Below are 22525 nucleotides of genomic sequence, written 5' to 3' on the forward strand. Positions count from 1 at the left end.
GTTTACACGCCGCACCAGGTACTCATTTGATGCTGAGTCAACCTAGGGGAGAACCGGTTCAGATTATAAGCGCCACTGGTGGTGATCGTGGGAATCGAATTCGGCTCGCCAGGTTCGTAGCGCAGCGCGCTAGCCGCAACACTAGAGCTCCCCATAAATACATTCACACACACACACGTGCATAATTACACAGTGTACGGTCCTCTTGAGCAGGCTGGCGGTCGAGACGGAATAAGCCATCAGCGGATGAGCAAGGTCGGCTGCAGAGAATTAGCGAGGCGGCTCAGCGGGAGGGCAGGCTGACCGAGAAGGGGAAGACGCGGGGTTATCAGCAGGAGGGGCCGGGGTGACGTTTGATGAGAAAGCTCACGTCCAGAATTAAAACCCAAAAATAAACGGTTAGAAAAATAAAATAAAATCGTTAACGGAGGGTTGTTCCGTGGTATGGGAAAGTGGATTGGCTAGGTACGGTGAAATAAACCGTAGCGGATCGTGCATCCGTAACAATAAAATGTTTAAATGTATTATTTATATAAAAATGTCGATATCAAGTGACGCTGATCCCAATCAATGTGGATTCAGCAAAAAAATTGCAGTTAGATATAAGATAAAAAAATCTGCACGCATTCATGTGCCAAGTCTCAATAAATAAATATCCATCTTTTGATTTAAAGCTTTCGTGACTGCAGGGATTCATATTCTTGGTTCTTTCGGTAAATCTCACGTGACTTTACCGAAAGAACCAAGAATATAAATATCCATCTGTTCGTGATTATAATAAAGGTGGTGAGATGTGTGGGGAATGGCAACGGATCTACCGTGGGATTTTAATGGGTCTCGGTTATCGCACGGATCACACGTCTAGTTCATGTCCCTGTTAGCAGAAAATATATATTAGCCGATCGCGCCGTGTACAAGTTCTCACGGTGGCTTTTCGTCTTTAAACATTCGCATTAATTTGTTTTTGTTCACGATATATATTTTTTATTGATGCCTCATTATCTTGTATATCAGAGGGAGCATTATAACGGCATCCATAACCTCAGAGATACGTCGCAGAACAGGAACACGCTGGCCTTATTTATGTTAGCCGACATAATTGTTATTTTTTCTTCACTCGTATTTTCGTGTAACGACCCATCAATTCTGGCCGGTTGAAAGTTATTAACTCGGCCGATGGGTCCTGGTCCCTGATAAATCAATGCGAAGGGGTTGGGGGAGGGTGGGTAGCGAGCTTGACAACATTTAACACGTGCCCGAGCAGTGTGCAATGCTGTAAAATTAGTAATTTGCTCAATTTAACTATAATTGAACCTCGCAGCTTCCGTGTGTCCGTGCGCACAGTTAATTGCATCTCTGCAACATCTTGTGTAATTGAGCCATTGATTTCTCTATTATTTTTCACCGCTCGGGTTTGGACCTGCATTAAGTTTTATATTTATGAGCGCGTGCGTGTGTATGTATGTATGTTGCGGGCAGTGATAGCAAAGTGGTTAGTGTGCACCCACGCTATTAACCTGACAACCCATATTTAATTCCTTGCCACAGCTAAACAACCATCAGTGTCAATGAACTGAACCAATCTTGGGCCTCGCACCCCCCAGGATTCAATATAAAATGAACAGCCATGAGGAGTACTACTACAATTTTTATTATCATTATTTTATTTTACCGGGTAAGGCCCACTGAGCTACATAGCTCCTTTTCAGAAGCGACCTGGCCACAAATAACCTCTCAACGAAGTGGCTTATAATGGTGGGAACAAAAAACGGAGGACCCAGAGAAAAATCCCCGCGATCACCGGGAGAGCACGCAAACGCCAAATGGACAGGCATCGGGTGAGCGTCCAACCGACAACATCCTGTACACCAGGCGAGCCAATTAACATTTCGCCACCGCGGCGCCCCAAACATCGACTCTGGCGAGACAAAGACGGCCGTGTGTGGTCTCAGCCACACCAGCTTTCGGTTGCGCCGACGCCTGCCTTTTGAAGGCGCTCGCTAACAGCGCCAGCCCCAACGGTGTTTGGGGGCTACGCGGGGAGGAGCGGGGAGGGATCTCAGTCGTTCTCTTCCTGTAAACATAAAACATTCACGTTTAATTATTTATTTCTGACACGCCATCTCCAAATCCACGTTAAAAGAAATCCATATTTGTTACGCGGCCAAGCTTATCCACTTTGCGCGAGACAAATTTATTTGACTCGCGCCGTATTTACGAGGTCACGAAAAGCACTGCGGATCAAAGCGCAAAACTGGCGAAGGGCAAAGAGCGACGCGCAGAGAAACGCGCGCACGCCTTCAAACCGCCGGGCCGCTCCGAGGCTGGCCGATCGATACGTCTAATAAGTTCCAAGAAGGCAGCAACATTGAGCGAAAAATAAACGAGAAAACTTCTGTGCGCGTGGCGTAATCGTTTTGAAACGATGTGCGGGGGGAACGCGCGCGAGGCGATAAGTGGGCACGATGATGAGAAGTGATCTATGATGATGATGATAAGTGCGATGATGGGTAAGTGGGACGAGGTTTTTGGCTTGGAAGAGAAGGTTGTGTTTTGTTTTGGCGCCTTGAGACTTTGTCAAAGGCTCCTAATGAGTGCAAATTATTATTGTGTGTGTATGTCTTTGTCGTCGTCACACAATTTATATTATTCTGTCACGTACAACATGTGCAAAAAAAAACATTATTTTACACCCGTAACTTTTCGCAATACACTTTAGTAACTCTGAACACCAGCGGACATTTGGCGGTGTTAATGCATAAAATAGTTTTAAGTTAACGCTAATATTTGCTTTGGTTTTCCTTGACTTTGCTCTCCTGATCTGCATTTTTCTTATCACAGGGTTGTATTCCCTCCGTGCTATCGGCGTCTTTTTACGAGCGGTCGCATTTCACTCCCGTGTAAGGGAACGGTCCGTGCACTCGTATGTGTGTGTGTGTACGTACGTTGAACTTCTTTCGCACCGTACGTAGCCAACCGTGATAATCCGTTGGCTACCACAGTGATTCTCGTACTTCCTTCAAGTGACTTATTTTAGCCGCACAGGAGCAGGGCACACACATTCCCACACATTACAGACAAATGGATTTGTTTTTTGTTGTTGTAGTTTCGTGACCTAAAGCAGTATTTATTTTTGGAATCCTCAGGAGCTGGAGTTTATCCAAATTCGGGTGAATGAAAAAAACTTCACATGATGGGTTTTGTTGTATGGAGCGCAACAATTTAGGACACTTGAGTACCCAGTTTAATCACGGGTGGCTGAGACCTGGATTTGAACCATGCCTCGAAGTGGTACCAGATCACCGCTCTGAGTAACCGAGGCAATTCATCTTTGTTTTAGCACTTTTTTATTTGCCTGCTTCTCATACTTAACCTAAACGGACATTTCATTTACCTTGAAATGTAGAGATACATCTAGGGCCCAATGGGGAGACATTCATCCAGCCACGGATGAATGCTTCTCCACTTCCCGGGTTATTTCGGTCGTGGCGGCTGTTTGGCCATACTTCACCCTGCTGGTCAGTGCGGGTTGGTAAAGGCAGAGAGACGCCGAAGCGTAGTACAGTACAACAATGCGTATTGCTGCGCTGATTAATGCTGACAAAATCGCCCCCACAGAGGCCGTGAGTCCAGGTCAGATATTTAATTTGTCTATTAACACGTGAGGTGGCGTCATTTCAGTGGTTACGATTTCTTTACGTGACCTATAGTGGTGAATCGTGTGATGAACACTTTCAAAACGAGTGGGCTATCAAATCATTCACTCCCATTAGCCATAAAAATACTTCGTTTATACTCCAGTTTTGCCACCTTTAGTGTTACCGATGAATGCTCTGGCCCATGAATTAACGGTAGCCTCCAGCACATTCGGCCAATTCCATTCATGAGTGGGCAGTGGACAGAATCCAGCGTAACCAAAATAAATCCCAAACATACAAGAGGATAATGTTCGCAGATTTACACACACAGATTCAGGAATTCATAGCTGTATCGCCATCTCCTAGCCGCTTTACAGCAGCCAAATCCATTCGTCACCATTGACTGTCACAAATTTCGCTTTTGCCGAATTGACGCATCATCACAGATTGCTTCCTCTCATCTGTTTCATTCACACTCACCTCCATCGTTACATTCACACACGCGCGTTGCTGTACCGTTGCTAATTCTGTATAAAGCGCCTTGGTTAAGGCGCTAGATCGTTCACGTTGAAATCAGATTAGACGCTGCGGTATTCCCCGTCACTTTCCCACCCAAGCACTACACAGGCCCAAACTCTGCTTAGCTTAGTGGTCTGACGTGCCTCGGGCACAACCCAGGAGACGCGTCCTCAGGCTAAAGGAACGTGACAATGTAGCACCTTCAATTAGCACGGTTGGCAACGCACGGTGCGAAAGAAGTTCAACGTACATAGTACAATTTAAATGTTCCGTGAGAAACACTCTCACGAGATCGATGTCTGTTTTCGTGCGGGTGTCAGCCAACTAACCCCCCCCCCCCAGCCCACTGATGATACTGTGAGGGGTCGGCAGCGTGTGACGTGCGTCTGTCGCTCTGACAAGCCCGAGTCATCCAAGGCAAGGATGCCGGCCAAGGCTGGATATAAAAGTAGAAAAAAAACCCACCTCTCGCTAATGATACGGCTAAAAATAAGCGCTGGAATAAACAAGGAATACTGATAAATGTCAACGCAATGCACCCTCCACCCCCCCTCCGAGCGTTGTGGGAATGGCGCACTTGCTCCGAATCACTCAGGAGGCGGTTGTTGTGACGGCTCTGAAGAATGCGTGGGGGTGGGGGGTTGGTTGGTGGGGAGGGTGGGGGGGGTGACTGGTGGGGAGGGTGGGGGGAGGGGGTGGTGGTGGGTAGGGGGGCAAGGGGGCAGTGCTCGACTGACCGTGGCCTTGCGGGGGCCCTGATTCACGCAAGCGTTTACTTCATCAAATCCGTTCCAATTCAGCGGAGCAATCACTTTTGGCGCAAATCACTGCGTCGCGCAATCTGCTTCGCAGAAATCACTCTACCGCCGCCGCAGACTTACTTAAAGCCCAAGCTCCGAGGAGACGATTAGCTAGCACAAGTTTGAGTTCATTACGCGAGTGGCGTCGGCCGCACGCGTTGGCAAACTGGCCAAACTGACGAGATTGAAAATGAGAATGGCGAATGAAGCTGATTATGGGTCGACGTTGTCTGTGCGCTTGCCTTCCCACTAAGAGGTAAGCGCGTGCGTGGACGCCAGAGGATCGATGCAATGCGTCTGAAGGAGCCCTTCGGACCCTGGACGCGCGCGTTATCACAAAGCACCAAGGGGGCCGTCCATAAATGACGTCACGCACCTGGGGGAGGGGGGGTCAGACATTTGTGACGATGTGTGACGGAGGGGGGGGGGGTTGAGAAATGTGACGTCACATCAAATTGCGCAACTTTAAATAAATATACACAACACGTTCTGCTTAATTAAATAGGCTTTTTAATAAACGTTTTCTCCTACAACATCATAGTGCAGCGCCACATTAAATACGCACTACAATGACAATAGTTTAAAGCGATTTGAAGCATGTTTTATTTGGGGGGGGGGGGCAGAGCTTTATGACGTCATATTTGAGGGGGGGGGTCTGACTTTGTGTGATGATTGGGGGGGGGCAAAAATCGTCCAAAATTGCGTGACGTCATTTATAGACGGCCCCTTATCGCATGCGTATTTATTATTTTATAACAAACTAGGTCTGGCTGTGCCCACTAAAAAAAAAAAGCATTTTCCACAAAAGTCGTGGGCCAAGTAGGTAAAGCAAGATCGCGTGCCACTTTCCCCATTGCTCTGGCTGGACAAGGTGAGACATCAAAACTTTGCACGCTTCGGCGGCGGCGGATCTGTGGCAATGTTTTTGTTTTGTTTAAAGCTCGCAGTGCGAAGCCACCTCCTTGCTCGCGGCTCCCCACGCTCGCACAAAAGTTCCACGTCGTGTTGCCCGAGCCTTCCTAATGCGCGTTTGGCCACGGGGGTTTTGTTGTTGTTGTTGCTGCTTGAGCTGAAGTTTTTGAACCCCCACCATGTTCTAAATGTAATGGTCGCGTTCAATGGGCGCGGTTTATTCCAAGGGTTGTGTCCTCATTAGAAGTAAAGCCGTTGGGGCTGACATTTATTCGCTCTTCTTGACCCTCCGGAACCCACCACGCCCACCTTAACGAGAGATTATCCAAGAGAAGGCATCCTTTTTTTTAAACAAGACGCTTTTTTGTGTTAGCGGCAATGCAGTCGCTTTAGTGAGAGAAGCTCCTCGCAGACAACATGTTGGGGCCTGTGAAATATCAGGCCAGAATGTTGTCCTCTTGTATGAACAGGAAACGGCACACGACCGGGTCGCCCTCAATGCAGCCAATGTCGTCAGGGGCAAAGAAGGCTAAGCCGGTTTGAGCCTGGTCGGGTTTGCAGGCTTGGGTTGTGAGGTGGCCAGGAGATGGCACAATATCCTTGAATCTGATCGTGGGACACGTTCAGCGTTGGTTTGGTTCATTCCAGGTGCTCCGCTTTCCTCCCACATGAAGCCAAACACTCGCGAATTGAATTGGCCAAACAAACCAACGAAGGACCCTCCTTGAGAATAATCCTGGGACTCGGTTGGATTGATAAAGGTCGTGCCTATGATTAGAAAGTCCTGCCAGTCCTACAAAACAAACAAACCATTAGCTGTCACCGTGACATCTCCACTGCCTTGGAGAACACAAGTTTATACATATTTTTTTTAAAATATCTTTTTACACGAACTTTTTTCCTTTTCAATCTGCCCTGCTACCCTCTTCACCTCTTATTGTCACAACAAAGCCTCGCTTGAGCTTGCGTCTCGGATAAAGCCCAGCAACTGCAAAGCGAGGGGACACCATCGATCGCTCGTGTCCGATGAGAGCGTCCCTCTGTGTCTCAGAGACACGAAAGGAAGCGGGCACCCCCTGCATTCATCCATTGCGGCGGTAGCAGCAGCAACAGCGCCCATGCTCAATCCACTGCTGGATGAAGGCCTCCCCAATGGCGCTGCCACCTCTCACGAGCCTTGCGATGCAGCAATCCGCATAGTACCACCGGCGCTGCAATGGACACCAGGCCCAGACTGGCCAAAGGGGCAGCAGTCCATAGGGCAAATGTCAGGTGAGGTCGGTCCATTCCGAGGGCCGGTGGGTCGGTCGGCGTGGGGCAATTGCAAGTGTGATCAAAGTAAAAAAATATATTAAAATATGTTTTGATTAAAATATTTTATTACCTCTAATGTGTACTCATTGCTTATTTACGCTCTCAATTGGCATTAAGTTTCCACCATATTCGGCAGCTCCCAAGATTTTTCCTCACAGGCCCCATTTGTGTTCTTTTTTTGGACCCAGCCCCAAATGGTACCAATGAGGATCGCGCGGCAATTTGGGTCCGGTTTGTATACAAAATGCCTGCGGTGATTTTTTTTTATTTTTTTTGTTTACTCCCAGTCCGTCACTGCGCTCCATCTCCTTGGCGGATGTCCTCTCGAGTTCGTCTCGAGGTGGCCAAGCCGGTGGGGGGCTTTTGCAGAGGGAAGTGGGAACGTACAGTACTTATGCATTCGTCCAACGACGACAGAACGCTCTCCCTCTCGATAAAAAGGGCTGTTAGCAACGAGATATTTATTGCAGATTTTTTTGTACGCTCGAGCAACGTAACCTAAAACGTGAGAGCGATACGAGATATATTATTCAATTTACGACCGAGGATTTCTCGGAGAAAGCCGTTGTTACATTATACATCCATTCCTCTTTTTTTTAATGCGTTTCATTGCGAGCGTAGCCTTGCCCCTCGAGGAGACTGAAATCAGAGCTGGATAAACCAGATTTCTTTTTTAGTTTTCGATTATTCTCCGAGCCATTAACAGCCACACCTGCATACTGTACGTTACGTGTCCTGCAGAACGTGCAGAAAATAATGGGATCTCACCCTGCATCGTGATATTATTACCGGTGTGTGGTGTTTTATATATATTATTATTCTTACTTTTTACTGTATATCAGGTAAAGCACTGATACCCTGAGAAATGTTCTTATTTTATCAGAGGAGCCCTGGGCTAGAAAGCAATGCGGGAAACTTACGAGTATACAGTCGAATGTTCTAATATCGATAATGCAACATCGATGCACACATTGGAACTATAGCTGGAGATAAATTAACTGTGAACAGCAAACAAACAGTACCGCAGTGACAAAAACAACTTTGTTTTACTTAAATTAACAATGCAATGATTTGATCTATTACTTTATTTACATTTCACTTATATTTTTATATTATTAATGTATAATTTATTTGACTTCATTAACTTCATTTCCAGCAAAACAACTATTTTGAGCCGTGAGATGTACTGTATAGCTCGAGAGAATTTACATTCAGAAATGTACGCGCGTGTATAAACACTAATTTTATTTGTCTGAAAACATCTTCATAGATAGGTGACTGCAGAACTTGGGCAATTGTTGGTAGGACCGGCTCAAAACCTGGCCGGCTGACTTCGAGCCGCATTCCCCAACAAAGCGTACAACGTGTCTAGGTCACCGTGTTACCAGCCTACAAGTGGGAGAAATATCTCGGTTCATACGAATCAAAATTGCATCCGTACATGTATATTACAGGAACAGCCCCCCCTCCTTGTCAATCCACTGCTGGATGAGGGGCCTCCCCGCGGGGGTCATTGAACCGCACTTCTCCACGCTGACTGGACACTGCGTGTTGGTAAAGGCACTGCCTCAGCATAGGCATCGGGAGCAAAGAAGTCCGGTACAATAATGATGGGATGCTATGCATGGTGGTCACCCATCCCAGCACGATTCGGGCTCGTAGCCTCCTTCAGCTTCCGAGGTCTGACGAGCCGTGATGTATTCTGGGTGACGAGGTCACAGGCGAATATTGCGCATTTAAAACTGGATTTCATTCTGGAATTATTGCACTGCGCAGACTGGGTGGCAATGCATTGGGCCGGCTGGCACTATGTGGTCTATTACAGTCGAGGCTCCGAGCCGTATTGTTTTGAAATAACGCGCATTACCCGGCGCGAATTAGAGAGCATCAATAGCCACGTTGCGGCTGTTGCGGCTGTTTCAACAGCGCGAACGTGTGCCAGATTGGAAGGTTTGGAAACAGGTCACTGATTTTTTTTTTCGCTCCCAAAATATTGAATGCACAGACGGCGGGCAATTACATAATCTGATTGCATGGGAAAAGGGTTTACCGTGTGTGTTTGTGCGTGTAATTTCTGTTGTTTATTTATCGCTCTTCTCTTTCTCTCTGCCCTCTCCCCCACCGTCAGGGCTGATGTTGAACAACTCGCCATACCTCGGCCAACAGGTGAGCATGGAACAATGCAATGACACTTCGTCGTGACCGATGCATCGTGGATAACACATTGCGTGGCAGGAAAGGGGGGAGGAAGGGAAATACCCCCCCCCCCCCAACCCACATAGGAGGGCTCGTCCGTTGTGCTTGTCTTGTAAGTACGCACGTCCGTTGAACTTCTTACGTGGCCAACCTCTGCTACTCGGCGTGTTGGTTGACACGATGTCCGACGTTTCCGCTCCACGTACTTCACCAAAGAGACTCCGGAGCGTGCAAGCCAATTGTCGGGACACCGCAGGCCGAGAGGGACGCGCGGCACACCGCTGACGACGGTTCGCCGGGCTGCCGCTGCCCAGCGGTAAACCCCGAGGGTGGATCGACGCGGGGGGCCGTGGTCGCGAATCGGGATTCAATCCCCTAGGAGGTGACCACCCTCAATAGCGACGGACGGCACGTCCTACGGGATTGCACCTCGCTCGCTCGCTCGCTCACAGCTCGCGATGACCGGAACACGCTGTCTGCGGGATGGAAGGTGATGGGACAAGCAACTTTCGAGGTTGGGAAATGGAAGGCGGAAGAGAAGTGTTGTTTCCGCAGGCAGGAAGACGACATTGTGGCGGGTGTTGCACTGTTATAGGATGGAGGAGGGTTAGGGTCGGCAACTTGGGGTTTGGGAAAACTCAACATTGCGGGAGAGCGTCGCACAGTATTTGTAATCAGGGAGCGGAGGTTGCGATTGGCGGGACCTGTGTGTGCGGGGCGGAGGAGGTTTAGATTTACCGAGGCGACATTGGAGTGGCACCCAGGGGTCGATGGCGTTGGTGCGGTGCCATCGACAGCATTGGCCATGATGGCCTCGTGACCTCGACTCGCCGGCTTGAGGGTTTCCACCGTTGAAGAGATGTCGCGCTTTGTTGAATTCCCTCGCGCGCGTGGATGAATTGTGATGGAGAATCCCACATTTCCTCCACCTAACCTTCTGCCCCCCACCCCCCTCAAAAAACAATCTCACATTTTCACGTGGCTTTTTTTCTCAACAAGACATTCTATATTTGCCACTCAAAACACTTTTGCACAAATACTGGTTATTTGGATCTTCTGTCGCTGTCCCCGGAGTGCTTGTCCCGTGTCATTATCCACTTGCCAATCATGGCTGGGCAGAGCCGAAGGAAGAGCATCCACTCACAATCAGTGGAGACGAAGACAGATTTCCACGTGTCTTTGTTTTTGATTTCAAGCTGTGTGACACACAGCAAGGACACGATGCCTGTCAACAGCGGCTCGATAGCATGGTCGGCTACGTACAGTGAGGGAAAAAAGTATTTGATCCCCTGCTGATTTTGTACGTTTGCCCACTGACAAAGAAATGATCAGTCTGTAATTTTAATGGTAGGTTTATTTGAACAGTGAGAGACAGAATAACAACAACAAACTCCAGAAAAACGCATGCCAAAAATGTTATAAATGTATTTGCATTTTAATGAGGGAAATAAGTATTTGACCCCCTCACATCCAGAAAGATTTCTGACTCCCAGGTGTCTTTTATACAGGTAATGAGCTGAGATTAGGAGCACACTCTTAAAGGGAGTGCTCCTAATCTCAGCTTGTTAACTGTATAAAAGGCACCTGTCCACAGAAGCAATCAATCAATCAGATTCCAAACTCTTCACCATGGCCAAGACCAAGAGCTCTCCAAAGATGTCAGGGACAAGATTGTAGACCTACACAAGGCTGGAATGGTCTACACGACCATTGCCAAGCAGCTTGGTAAGAAGGTGACGACAGTTGGTGCGATTTTTCTCAAATGGAAGAAACACAAAAGAACTGTCAATCTTCCTCGGCCTGGGGCTCCATGCAAGATCTCACCTCGTGGAGTTGCAATGATCATGAGAACGGTGAGAAATCAGCCCAGAACTACACGGGAGGATCTTGTCAATGATCTCAAGGCAGCTGGGACCATAGTCACCAAGAAAACAATTGGTAACACACTACGCCGTGAAGGACTGAAATCCTGCAGCGCCCGCAAGGTCCCCCTGCTCAAGAAAGCACATATACATGCCCGTCTGAAGTTTGCTAACGAACATCTGAATGATTCAGAGGACAACTGGGTGAAAGTGTTGTGGTCAGATGAGACCAAAATGGAGCTCTTTGGCATCAACTCAACTCGCCGTGTTTGGAGGAGGAGGAATGCTACCTATGACCCCAAAAACACCATCCCCACCGTCAAACATGGAGGTGGAAACATGCTTTGGGGGTGTTTTTCTGCTAAGGGGACAGGACAACTTCACCACTTCAAAGGGACGATGGACGGGGCCATGTACCGTCAAATCTTGGGTGAGAACCTCCTTCCCTCAGCCAGGGCATTGAAAATGGGTCGTGGATGGGTATTCCAGCATGACAATGACCCAAAACACACGGCCAAGGCAACAAAGGAGTGGCTCAAGAAGAAGCATATTAAGATCATGGAGTGGCCTAGCCAGTCTCCAGACCTTAATTCCATAGAAAATCTGTGGAGGGAGCTGAAGTGTCGAGTTGCCAAATGTCAGCCTCGAAACCTTAATGACTTGCGACAAAATCCCTCCTGAGATGTGTGCAAACCTGGTGGCCAACTACAAGAAACGTCTGACCTCTGTTATTATCAACAAGGGTTTTGCCACCAAGTACTAAGTCATGTTTTGCAGAGGGGTAAAATACTTATTTCCCTCATTAAAATGCAAATCAATTCATAACATTTTTGACATGCCTTTTTTCTGGATTTATTTGTTGTTATTCTCTCTCACTGTTCAAATAAACCTACCATTAAAATTAAAGACTGATCATTTCTTTGTCAGTGGGCAAACGTAAAAAATCAGCACGGGATCAAATACTTTTTTTCCCTCACTGTAAAGTGCGATATGAACTTCAACATACGGAGGTGCACCCAGCACACAACTCACTTTGTTTTTCGTGAGAGGCTGCGTGTCTATATCGTTTACACTGGGGGAGCGGTAGCGCATTGGTTAGAGCACTTCGCTATGAAACCGGCGACCCGGGCTAGATTCCCCGCTCACGGCCAATAACAGTGGAAAATTGTCGAACCGGTTCTGGGCTTCGACTCGGTCGATTCGGCCTTAAAGGAGTAGCTGGTTGCGGTGTGTAAACATCCCCACTCGGGAGACAGAGGCGGCCGGGCGTGGTGCTGGCCACCCACCCCCTCGTTGTGCCGTGGCGGGCTTCATAGGCGCTCGCAAACATCACTTGCCCCAACAGGCTGTTAAGGCTGCCCAGCGGAATCTATTGTATTTGCCTTGGCAGACTGTGCACACACCTCCTCGTTGGATTGGAACCGCATGAGCAGCCACAAGTTTATAATTGCTGCGGTGTACGGATCAGAAACGTGGGCGTGAATGAGGAAAATGAACAAAAAAACTTTCGTGTGCGCAAAGGAGCGTGGTCAGATGCGTGCCTTTGTATAACGTTGAGAGACAACTGATGGCCAATGGTTGAGAATAACTGTAGAATGACAGCGACTGCTCTGAACACCGCTTAGAGTACGTCCTCAGCAGAAGTGGAGCAATGAACGCTGCTCGTCTGAAGGGAGCTTCGGTGGATTGGTCTTTTCAAAGTTATATTAAAACTGTGCTATGGGCGTAACTCTCACAGATAGCGGTGCTGATATAGCCCTGGAAGTCGACCGTACAGAACTACTTCTGAAGTCACTTCAACAGGCTTCCTTATCGACACGTAGATCACACCTTTCACAAACCATGACAAGAGTGTCGGTCACGTGTTAAACCACAACTTCTCATTCTCAGAGCTGCAAAAAGCCAACATGTATATACAACTAGCAGCCCCCACGTCCTTTGGATGAGGCATGAGACCGTCCATCCCTCACACCCTCCAGCCAGCAAAACTTGTTTTTTTTTGTTATAACACAAAGAGTACGGAAGCGGCGATTAGTGCGATCCTTTTATTGTGCAGTCCCAAGTGGCTGGGCTGAGACCATCGACTCGCTGCGCTGGAGAATACGACTCAAGCCCAGGTGGCTCAGACCTGGCTCCCTGCCACTCACCATGGACCTCCCCCCCCCCAACACTCCCCCCCCCAACACTCCCCCCCCAACACTCCCCCCCCAACACTCCCCCCCAACACTCCCCCCCAACACTCCCCCCCCAACACTCCCCCCCCCAACACTCCCCCCCCAACACTCCTCCCGCCACCTTTCCCAAGTCAGAAAAGCCCCGTTCGGCGAGACGGAGGAGAGTGACGCGCGACTCATCTGGGACGTCTCCACATCCGCGGCCACATCGCCGATGGTGGCTCGGAGCGGGCGTGGCACGGGCACGCGAAACGGGGGATCGATAGCGAGCATCCCGTGAAACAGACAAACTAAAAAATTATTAAAAATAAAAAAAATCGCAGCAATTTGCTTCGCTCCCATTGGCTGTGCGCGCGCGAGTCGCGCACCACCTGTGTGTGTGCGTGGGAGTTTGATTGCCGCTCACGGCCAACGCCCAATGTGACGATTGTCGGAATCGGCCCTCGGCCTCCTCTAGGTCGACTCGGCCCCAAATGAGTACCTGGGTGCGGTGTGTAAAATCATCGCCAGTGGGGAGACAAAGGCGGTCGGGCGCGGTGTTGGCCACCCACGCCCCTTCGTGTGCTGTTCCGGCCTTCATAGGTGCTGCTCGCTCACAGCGCTTGCCCCAACAGTCAGTTACAGGCTACACGGGGGGTCTTTTTTACGCATCATCATCACCGTCATCATCATCATCAGCAGCAACAGATTGTTATCAGCAGCAATACCAGGAGCACCATCATTATGATGATAATCATCATCTGCAAAAGGCATAGAAGCATCATCAGTAGCAGGAATAGCATAAACACAATAAGCCTCATTAGTTGCAGCATCATAATATTATAATCAACAGCAGCGGGGCACTTGAGATCGTCATCAGCAGCAGCAACAGCACAGCAGCAGCGCGTCGGCTATTGCCTGCGGTGGTTTAACCTCGAAGTCTTCCTCCCACCTCCGACCCGGTTCCTCCGAGGGAGTCCCCGACCACAGCGGCAGTGCTGTCCACGCAAAAGGGAGCGAGCTGACGACGTACACGTGACCCATTATTCGTGTGTGCAGTGGCAGCACGGGGAAGACAGAATGATGGCAGAACGAAAAGCAGATGTGCTCCTGACTACCAGCTCATCCACTTGCTTAATTGCCTTGTATGAGGAGTACAGTATAACATTTCAGATGGAGAAATTCTTGAAGTGGAGCACACGCAAGGAGGCCCAGTGGCTCGGAGGTTGTCGAGTTGAGCTGTGTTCGGATCCAGACAGCCCACCTGTGATTAATCCGGGATCTCAAATGGAGCGAGTTGATGGTCGTGGCCCGGCCACCAATGATTGCACACACAAAAAATACCCATCACATTAAAATGTGGTTCCGCGCTACAGATGAATTCAAGCGCGTGAGAAATAAAAAAAAAATGTCGGTTAATTGTCACGTGGCAAACCATACTCGCAGTGGCAGAGCCGGCGAGAACGCGATGTCCCCCTGGTCTGTGGAACAGAGGTCCCTTGAAAGGGCTCTCAGAGGTAGCTCTGCGATATCCACTTCCTTTGGGCCGTTCTCTTAAAGCGGAGAGTTGCAAATCCTCTGTGAGAGATCCGAACGGATACTTTGTCTAACGACGTGGCACTAAGTTGTGATTTAAAGCTTTCGTGACTGCAGTAATTCATATTCTTAGCTCTTTCGGTAAAGTCACGTTGAAGGGAAACAATAAAATATATATAAAACAATAAAAACTCTCACGACGTTTCGACCATAACACAAACGGTCGTCATCAGGTGTGTCGGTTTGCATAAATTTATTTATTTTTAAACGGAGTATTTATTTATTTTTAAAAACGTCAGCGCCACGCGCAGCGATTTGGCAGTTTATTTAGAAGGACTAGTCCATCTATGTTCTGAAAAGAGGAGGGGGGAGACGAAAAATTAATGTATGCTGTCTGAAAGCCACTGTAAGCGTGAACAATCAATTAAGACCTGAAATGGTTTATCAAATCTTTCCAACGATTGCTAAGCCAGAATCCATCTTCTCGGTTGAAATTGTCTCTGTGCTTGTATATGTGGATAGCCTCATGAACGAATCTCTCATGGTAGCCAGATGGCTTATAAAGAACCTCTGTCTTGGAAAAGTCAATGTCATGTGAGCCTACTGAATTATAACAGTGATCTGCCACGGCCGAGGTGTTGGTCCTACCGTGTTTAAGGTCTGCTTTGTGTTCACGAATGCGGTCCGAGACATGGCGTTTGGTTTCTCCAATGTAACTACTACCACAGAGGCAACTTAGTTTGTAGACACCATGGTACTGTATGGCACTATTGGTGAAATAACGAGAGCGCAAGTGGGCGGGTGGGGGGTAGAAACAGTTCTATTCGTTTAGCCACACGAGTCGCGGGCAACATTGCACCGTCCAAGAGTTTTGCACGGTAAAATTTGCGACTGAAACAAAACGCTTTGTGTGGGCTGCTCATTAAAACGGTACATATGTCGGCAAAATTAAACGTCGTTAAGAATACAGCTCGTTTGATATCCCTCGGATCGTTTCGCCAGTATGTGCACTATTAGCATCCTTCATCAAGCAGGCCAGCTGTTAGCAGTAAGTTAAGATCATTATTCCCCCCCCCCCCCCGCGTTTCTCCTGCATCGCTGGCTGATGCGTTCCGTACCGGGCGCAATTGCCCGGGGGTGGCTATCGTAATGAGGCCTTCTAATTGACAGCCTCATCCCCACCAATGCCTGTGGCGGCTGCGGCGCCGGCGTTCGTCTGCGTGCCCTTCAGCTCTATGCCACCGGGCACCGATGCCGCTCTGTCCGTGGCGGGAGGGTGGACCGCTAAGCGAGATGTTGGGGAGGGTACGAGACGGGTTGACAGAACGGGAAGCGATGAGCGACCTTGATGAAACTGTCGGCTCCCATCCAACCACCGTCATCACCACCACCACCGCCAACGCACCCGCGAGCGGTCACCTTGAAGTCAAACGCACACTCGGTCCATTGATGTTCCAAGGTTTCAATCCCAGCCCAGAAGAACTCTTTGTCCCAACTCCTCAAACAACTTGTTTCAGGGACGGCACGCCACTCTTCATTGTCACGAGAAAATTGCTTTTCTCCCGGAGCGATGATTTAGCTGTGGATACGCGCGTAAAACGCCGGGAGCTTTGTCGGTGTGCTGAGTACCTTCTTCGTTTCGCTTCAGATTTCGCTGGATTCTCCGAAACATTCCTCAAGCGATTTAAGTTCATAATATCTCGGGGTGTTTCTTTTTGTTCAGTTCAACGATCCAATATTATATCAAACACACGAATTGTAATCGCTATGAAATGTTGCAATCTTTCTCCAAACAAATGCTTCTTTCCGCCCCCACCCCCCCCCCAGCGAATCGTTTTGTCCATTGCGTAGATAACGTACTGGGGAGGATGATGTTTCCTCGCACACAGCTGAAAGGTCGCGGTCTGAGCGTGACTGTGTTTCACTCCAGCGCTGTCCTCGAGACAGCCTGATCCCTTCACCTGATGAAGGCCGCTTGTGTTGTGGCCGAAACGTCGTGATTTTTGTTGTTTTATTTTTTACCTACGTGACTTTACCGAATAGAACCAAAGAGTGAGGATGAAGTCACCAATTTACTTCTGAAGTCACTTCGATATTCTCACCAGGGCCACACCTTTTCATACGTCATATGGCAATCAAGTCAAACGTTTAATTATCACCACTTGCATAATCCCAATGAACAATACATCGATTATTCAATATAATTGGTATTTTTGCTGGCACTCGTTGAAACAGTTGACACGATGGTGCAAGCTTCATGACCCCCACCCCACCCCCAAGCCTCTTGTCCACCCAGCAGTACTCAACGGGTATGGTGGGGTAAAGTGTGGGTAATACAACCTTTTCCAAGACGTCTGACTAACGTGGAGGAGCAGGCCAAATGTCACCTGAAAAAAACTATTCCTTAGAGTGCCCCCTAGCTGAGGACCTTCCACCAGCAGTGGCGTGACCAAGTAATTGCGGGGCTGCGCCTTTAACCCTTTAACCGCTGTCGGCGAGGGTGAGGACCGTCGTGCTCACCGCGTTTGAGAACCTCGATTCATCTCGTGTGGCTGAACCCTGAATTGCAGCCCAGGATCCCAGCTCAGCGCCAGCTCAGCGCTCTGGCGTGGGGTATCAGATCTCCGAGCCACTGCGGCCACCACCAAATGTCACTTCAGACCGCACCGTTCACCCCGTGTCGCCGAGCAACTTCTCTGTCTTCGTCAGGCGCAGGAGTTTTCGATCAGCCCCTCCTCCGCGCGCGTGCGAGCGCGTGTTCTCTGGGTTCAGCCGCTATTCTCAGCCTCCTGTGATGAAGCGGTGTGCGGTGGTTATGTAACACGGCAACCGCTATCAGATGTTAATTCTTTCAGCCCTCTGTGGCTTGTGGATTCGAAAACCCCACCGCAACTCCAGTACACATGCAAACGTTGGGGCGATGTTGGGGCAACGTTGGATGCCGTCGGCCGAACGTTGGTCCAATGTTGCCCAACGTTTGAATGTTTACTGGGTTCGTGTTCATATCGAAAATTAGTTTAACGTGTACTTACGCACGTCTGTGTATGTGTGAATGTGTGGCATAGTCGGGTACGGTAGCGTAGCGGTTAGGGCGCTGCTCTGCGAACCCGGAGAGTTCGGAGAGTTCGATTCCCGCTCACGGCTAACAGCAGTCACGATTATTTGAACCGGTCCTGATGTGGTGTGGAGACCAATAGGGAGGCACTTGCCCCAACAATATATCTGACTATATGGGGGAGCTTGATCTTTGTGTGTCATCATCGTCGTCATCGTCAGCCATACTATATCAGCTGCTGGATGAAGGCCTCTCCAAGCCAAGATATAAATTATCCCATTTTTGTCTTTAAGTATTGTCAGCGAGCACCTATTTAGTGATGCACAGCACATCGTACGCTAACTAGTGGTATATTTAACGAATTATGAGTTTAATTGTGTTCATAGTATACAATGGATGGTGATAATTATTCAAGCAGAAAAAAGGTTTGGCGAAAAAAGTAATACACAATATTCACCAATGAAAATCACCCTTGAGATGAAGATTCAAACATCCTACATCCGTTCAATGTATTTGCATTAATCACGGTTGCTGAGCAAGGGCCTGAAGGCCTAAAATGCCAAGCGGTAAGCAACATACAGCACCGTTGACGTTGGATACGTTCTTTGAATTGCGCAACGGTTATAGTGACATTGAGCAGTGGGGCATTGGGAGGGCATTTTAAAGCCCAGCGGAGGGAAGTGGGAGAACGAGAAGTGTGGTGACTTGCAGTGAGGTGAGTGGGTGAGTGAGTGAATGAGTGTGTTGCTGTCACCTGCAGTGAGGTGAGTGAGTGTGTGAGTGAATGAGTGAGGAGTGGGTTAGTGATTGAATGTGCTGTTGTGACCTGGAGTGTGAATGGGACGAAACAGTCTGACAGAGTCCTTGGCAGAGGTGGACGTTTCAACGAGCAAAGTTCACGGGAACAGTAACCATTGCGATAGTAGAGCGAAAAGGAGGCGACTGACAGTTGAATGATTACAAATAGCATTTTGTATCCGTACAAAGTTGACCAATTTCCCCCAACTCTAGCTGGACACACTTTGTATCTTTCTATTTCTATGTGCTGCTCTTTCAAGGAAGCGCTCACCCCTGTAAACAAAAAAAAAAGCCCACCTCCGTTTATGTTGCAGACCTTAAACAATTTTGTCCTTTTAGCGTCTCGTGGTCAGCCACCCCGCCCCGCCCCGCAAGAAAGTCTGGTTCCAACCGGGCCGCGCTGCCCTTTGCTTGAAGGCGTAATGCTGCGTGGTGGCGGAAGAGGGTGGGAGGGGCTTGAGAGTCAGGTCAAACTTGTTCCAACGCCACGACTCCGCATGCATCATCACCAACTCTATAATCTTACAATTGATGTTTTTTTTACTTAACCGGGTAAGGCCCATTACGGTATAGCTGTTTTCCAGAAGCGACCTGACCACAAATGAAAGCGCAACGAAGAGGCTTATCACGTGGCACATTTATAGCGGCCAATTTTTCAAAGCGCATGTTGACTCTTGATGTGGAAGGAAAAGAAACCGGAGTACCCCACTCACAAGGGAGTGGAGAGGACCGCGTGACCCTGGGAGGGGCCCTGACCAGGTACTGACAGCCGGGCCAGCTGTGCCCGGGACTCGCGTTGGGGCACGGTCGTCACGCCCCGAGGTAGTTGGTCGCAAACTTACCCGCTGCCCAGTATGGTACAACAATGGGATGACTGTTATTCATGGCGGTCAGCCATCCCGGCACTATTGGGGCTCGTCCCTGCGTTAGCGTCTGCGATCTGACAAGACACGTTGCAGTCGGTTAAGACGGGGAGTAAGGAATAGGCAGCATAGAAGTGCGGTACAACATTGGATTGCTGCAGGAATTCCTCGACCGCTCACAAAGTAGCACCGCAGAGCCCGATGACAAACTGCTTGTGCATTCTGGTCATCCATCCAAGAACTGAGCCAGGCTCAAACCCCTGCTTAGCTTATGCGATCTGACGAGATCGGGCACATTCTGGGCGATTTGGCTATTCGCGTATTTGTGCAATTGGAGTAATTTACCTTTTTCTGTTGAAGGGCCAACAGTGGCACCGTGGTTTGCTGTGATTTACGAGCCCTATCACAGTCAGGTCATGATTACCGCTGTCTGTACAAGGGTAGAATCCATAACCGGTTGCTTGTTTTAACTTAAACCTTAAACGTAATTGTTGGACAATCCATTGATGTTTCATCTTGCTTGGCAGTAAGATAAACATTTTTGAAGGATGTATACTATATATACTCTTTGGGTCTTTCGGTAAAGTCACGTAAATAGAAAAATAATAGATCATGACTTTTCAATCGCAACACAGACAATCGTCTTCAGGTGAGAGAGAGAAATCTACTGAGACAAGGTCTTATGTAGGCCTGAGATAGGAGTCCCCTCAGGGTAAGAGGGCAGGGCTAGAGATGGTCTCCCTGAGGCTGTGGAAGTGGCTATTGAATTGTGAGAGATTACCATGCCAATGATGCATCGGTGGCATATCGAGTAGGACATCCAGCCTGCCAATACAAAGACATCCAACCTAGTAATGCAGCTCAGAGAGTCAGCTAATATCGGCAGGAAGGATGGAAACATCACAGCAGGTTAATACTTTACCTGGTTAATCACATCCTTCCAATGATTGCTCAATTTGTACCCATCTGCTCGGTTGAAGTTGTAGCTTTCTCTATCTCATCTGAAGACGATTGCCTGTGTTGCGATCGAAACGTCGTGTTCTATTATTTTTCTATTTACGTGACTTCACCGAAAGACCCAAAGAATATGAATTCCTGCAGTCACAAAAGCTTTAAATCAAGATTTATACTGTATATATTTGTCCATCCTACAGAGTTGAGAAAATACGTTTTAATCCCATAAACAACACTTGTTCCAATTAAAGAGTGAACTGGACACCCCAGTAAGTGCTTTTGATGGTGGAAGCAGTGCCAGAATTTTAACATAATACGGAGAATTTGCTCATGTACGGATCGCGCGCAAAGTGTCCTGAAGCTTAAACTACGAAGTCACCGTGGGGGTTTGTTCATCTCCATTGGTGGTCATGAGCCAGTGGTGGAAAGTCCATATTCCTATGGTAGGGACCAGTATATTATGAGTGATAACAATTCAACCCCACTTCTAATAATCCGATCAATTCATAATACAGCCGCTTAGTAAGGTTTGTCATGCAAATAGAACATGCCAATTCGTTTACCTGACAAACCTTACTAGTTGGCTGTGTCGGGTGGTGGCGGGTTTAACGACACATTTACATTTGCGCCTACGTGTTAATTCGATCAATTGTTGCAATTCATGGTCGCGACTTCTATTAAAGTACAGTCAACTCTTTTGTTTGAACATTTGAGTTAATGATAGCGCCTCTAGTGGCTGCGGGGGGTGACGTGAACCCAATCCGTACAACGTACATGAATGGAAACACAATGAACATTCACCGATTAATCAATGCGTCCCGACGTTCGAGTGGACAACGACTGCATCGTAAACCACGGGGTCAGAATCCAGGGCGCGATTGCAGGCCCAAAAAATATGAAAACAGCAAAATGATGGGTGCCTGCGCCAACAGTCTGGCTGACGGCCACTGATGTTGGCCGAGATTATTATTATCCGAGCTCCTGTTGGGCGAAGTGAAGTCACCCGTTCCTCGGTTTCTCAATCATCGCCATCCGCGCCTCGTACTGTAACGTTCGGCAACAACGAGGTCGCCTCTCTTGCGCAATGGGACATTATTGCGCAAATCTTTGGCGGAAAGAGCCCAGCGCAATTCATAAAAAAACCAAACACACCCAGACTAAATTTTGATTTAAAGCTTTCGTGACTGCAGGGATTCATATTCTTGGTTCTTTCGGTAAAGCCACGTAGAAAGGAAACAATTAAATAATACAAATATAAAACAATAAAATTCTCACGACGTTTCATATGCAACACAAGTAATCATCATCAGGTGTGAAAACCACAACAAGAAAATTTGAAAAAAGTGGCGGGTTTTTTTAACCTTAGCACCACGGATAGCGATTTGGCAGATCACTGTTATCATTCAGTAGGTTCACATGACATTGACTTCTCCAAGACAGAGGTTATTTGCAAGCCATCTGGCTACCATGATAGATTCGTTCATGAGGCTATCCACATATACAAACGCAGAGACAATTTCAACCGAGAAGATGGACTCTGGCTTAGTAATCATTGGAAGGATTTGATAAACCATTTAGGGTCTTAATTGATTGATCACGCTTAAGGTGGCTTTCAGACCGCATCCATTATTTTTCGTCTCCCCCCTCCTCTTTCCGAACATAGATGGACTCGTCCATGTGAACAAACTGTGAAATCGCTCTCCGTGGTGCTAACGTTAAAAATAACCGCCACTTTTTTCAAATTTTCTTGTTGTGGTTTTCACACCTGATGATGATTGCTTGTGTTGCAGTCGAAACGTCGTGAGAATTGTATTGTTTTATATTTCTATTATTTTATTGTTTCCCTTCTACGTGACTTTACCGAAAGATCCAAGAATAACACCCAGACTACTTTGCCGCAGCATCTCGAGAAGAATCTCCTCCAT

General features: G+C 48.1%; 1 protein-coding gene across 2 annotated transcripts in view; it reads left to right on the forward strand.

Moving 5' to 3' along the window:
• The window catches only part of LOC116945970 (carbohydrate sulfotransferase 8-like), a 104651-nt gene that overhangs the window by 74005 nt on the left and 8121 nt on the right, over positions 1-22525 (forward strand). For both annotated transcript variants that reach the window (XM_076069632.1, XM_032960702.2), the window contains exon 3: positions 9312-9349. In XM_076069632.1, the coding sequence (XP_075925747.1) occupies positions 9312-9349 (38 nt within the window). The remainder of the gene's footprint in view (positions 1-9311; positions 9350-22525) is intronic.

The sequence above is a fragment of the Petromyzon marinus genome, chromosome 25 (genome assembly GCF_048934315.1).
Source record: "Petromyzon marinus isolate PM22_M1 ecotype Great Lakes invasive population chromosome 25, UKy_Petmar_22M1.pri1.0, whole genome shotgun sequence".
Lineage (NCBI taxonomy): Eukaryota > Metazoa > Chordata > Hyperoartia > Petromyzontiformes > Petromyzontidae > Petromyzon > Petromyzon marinus.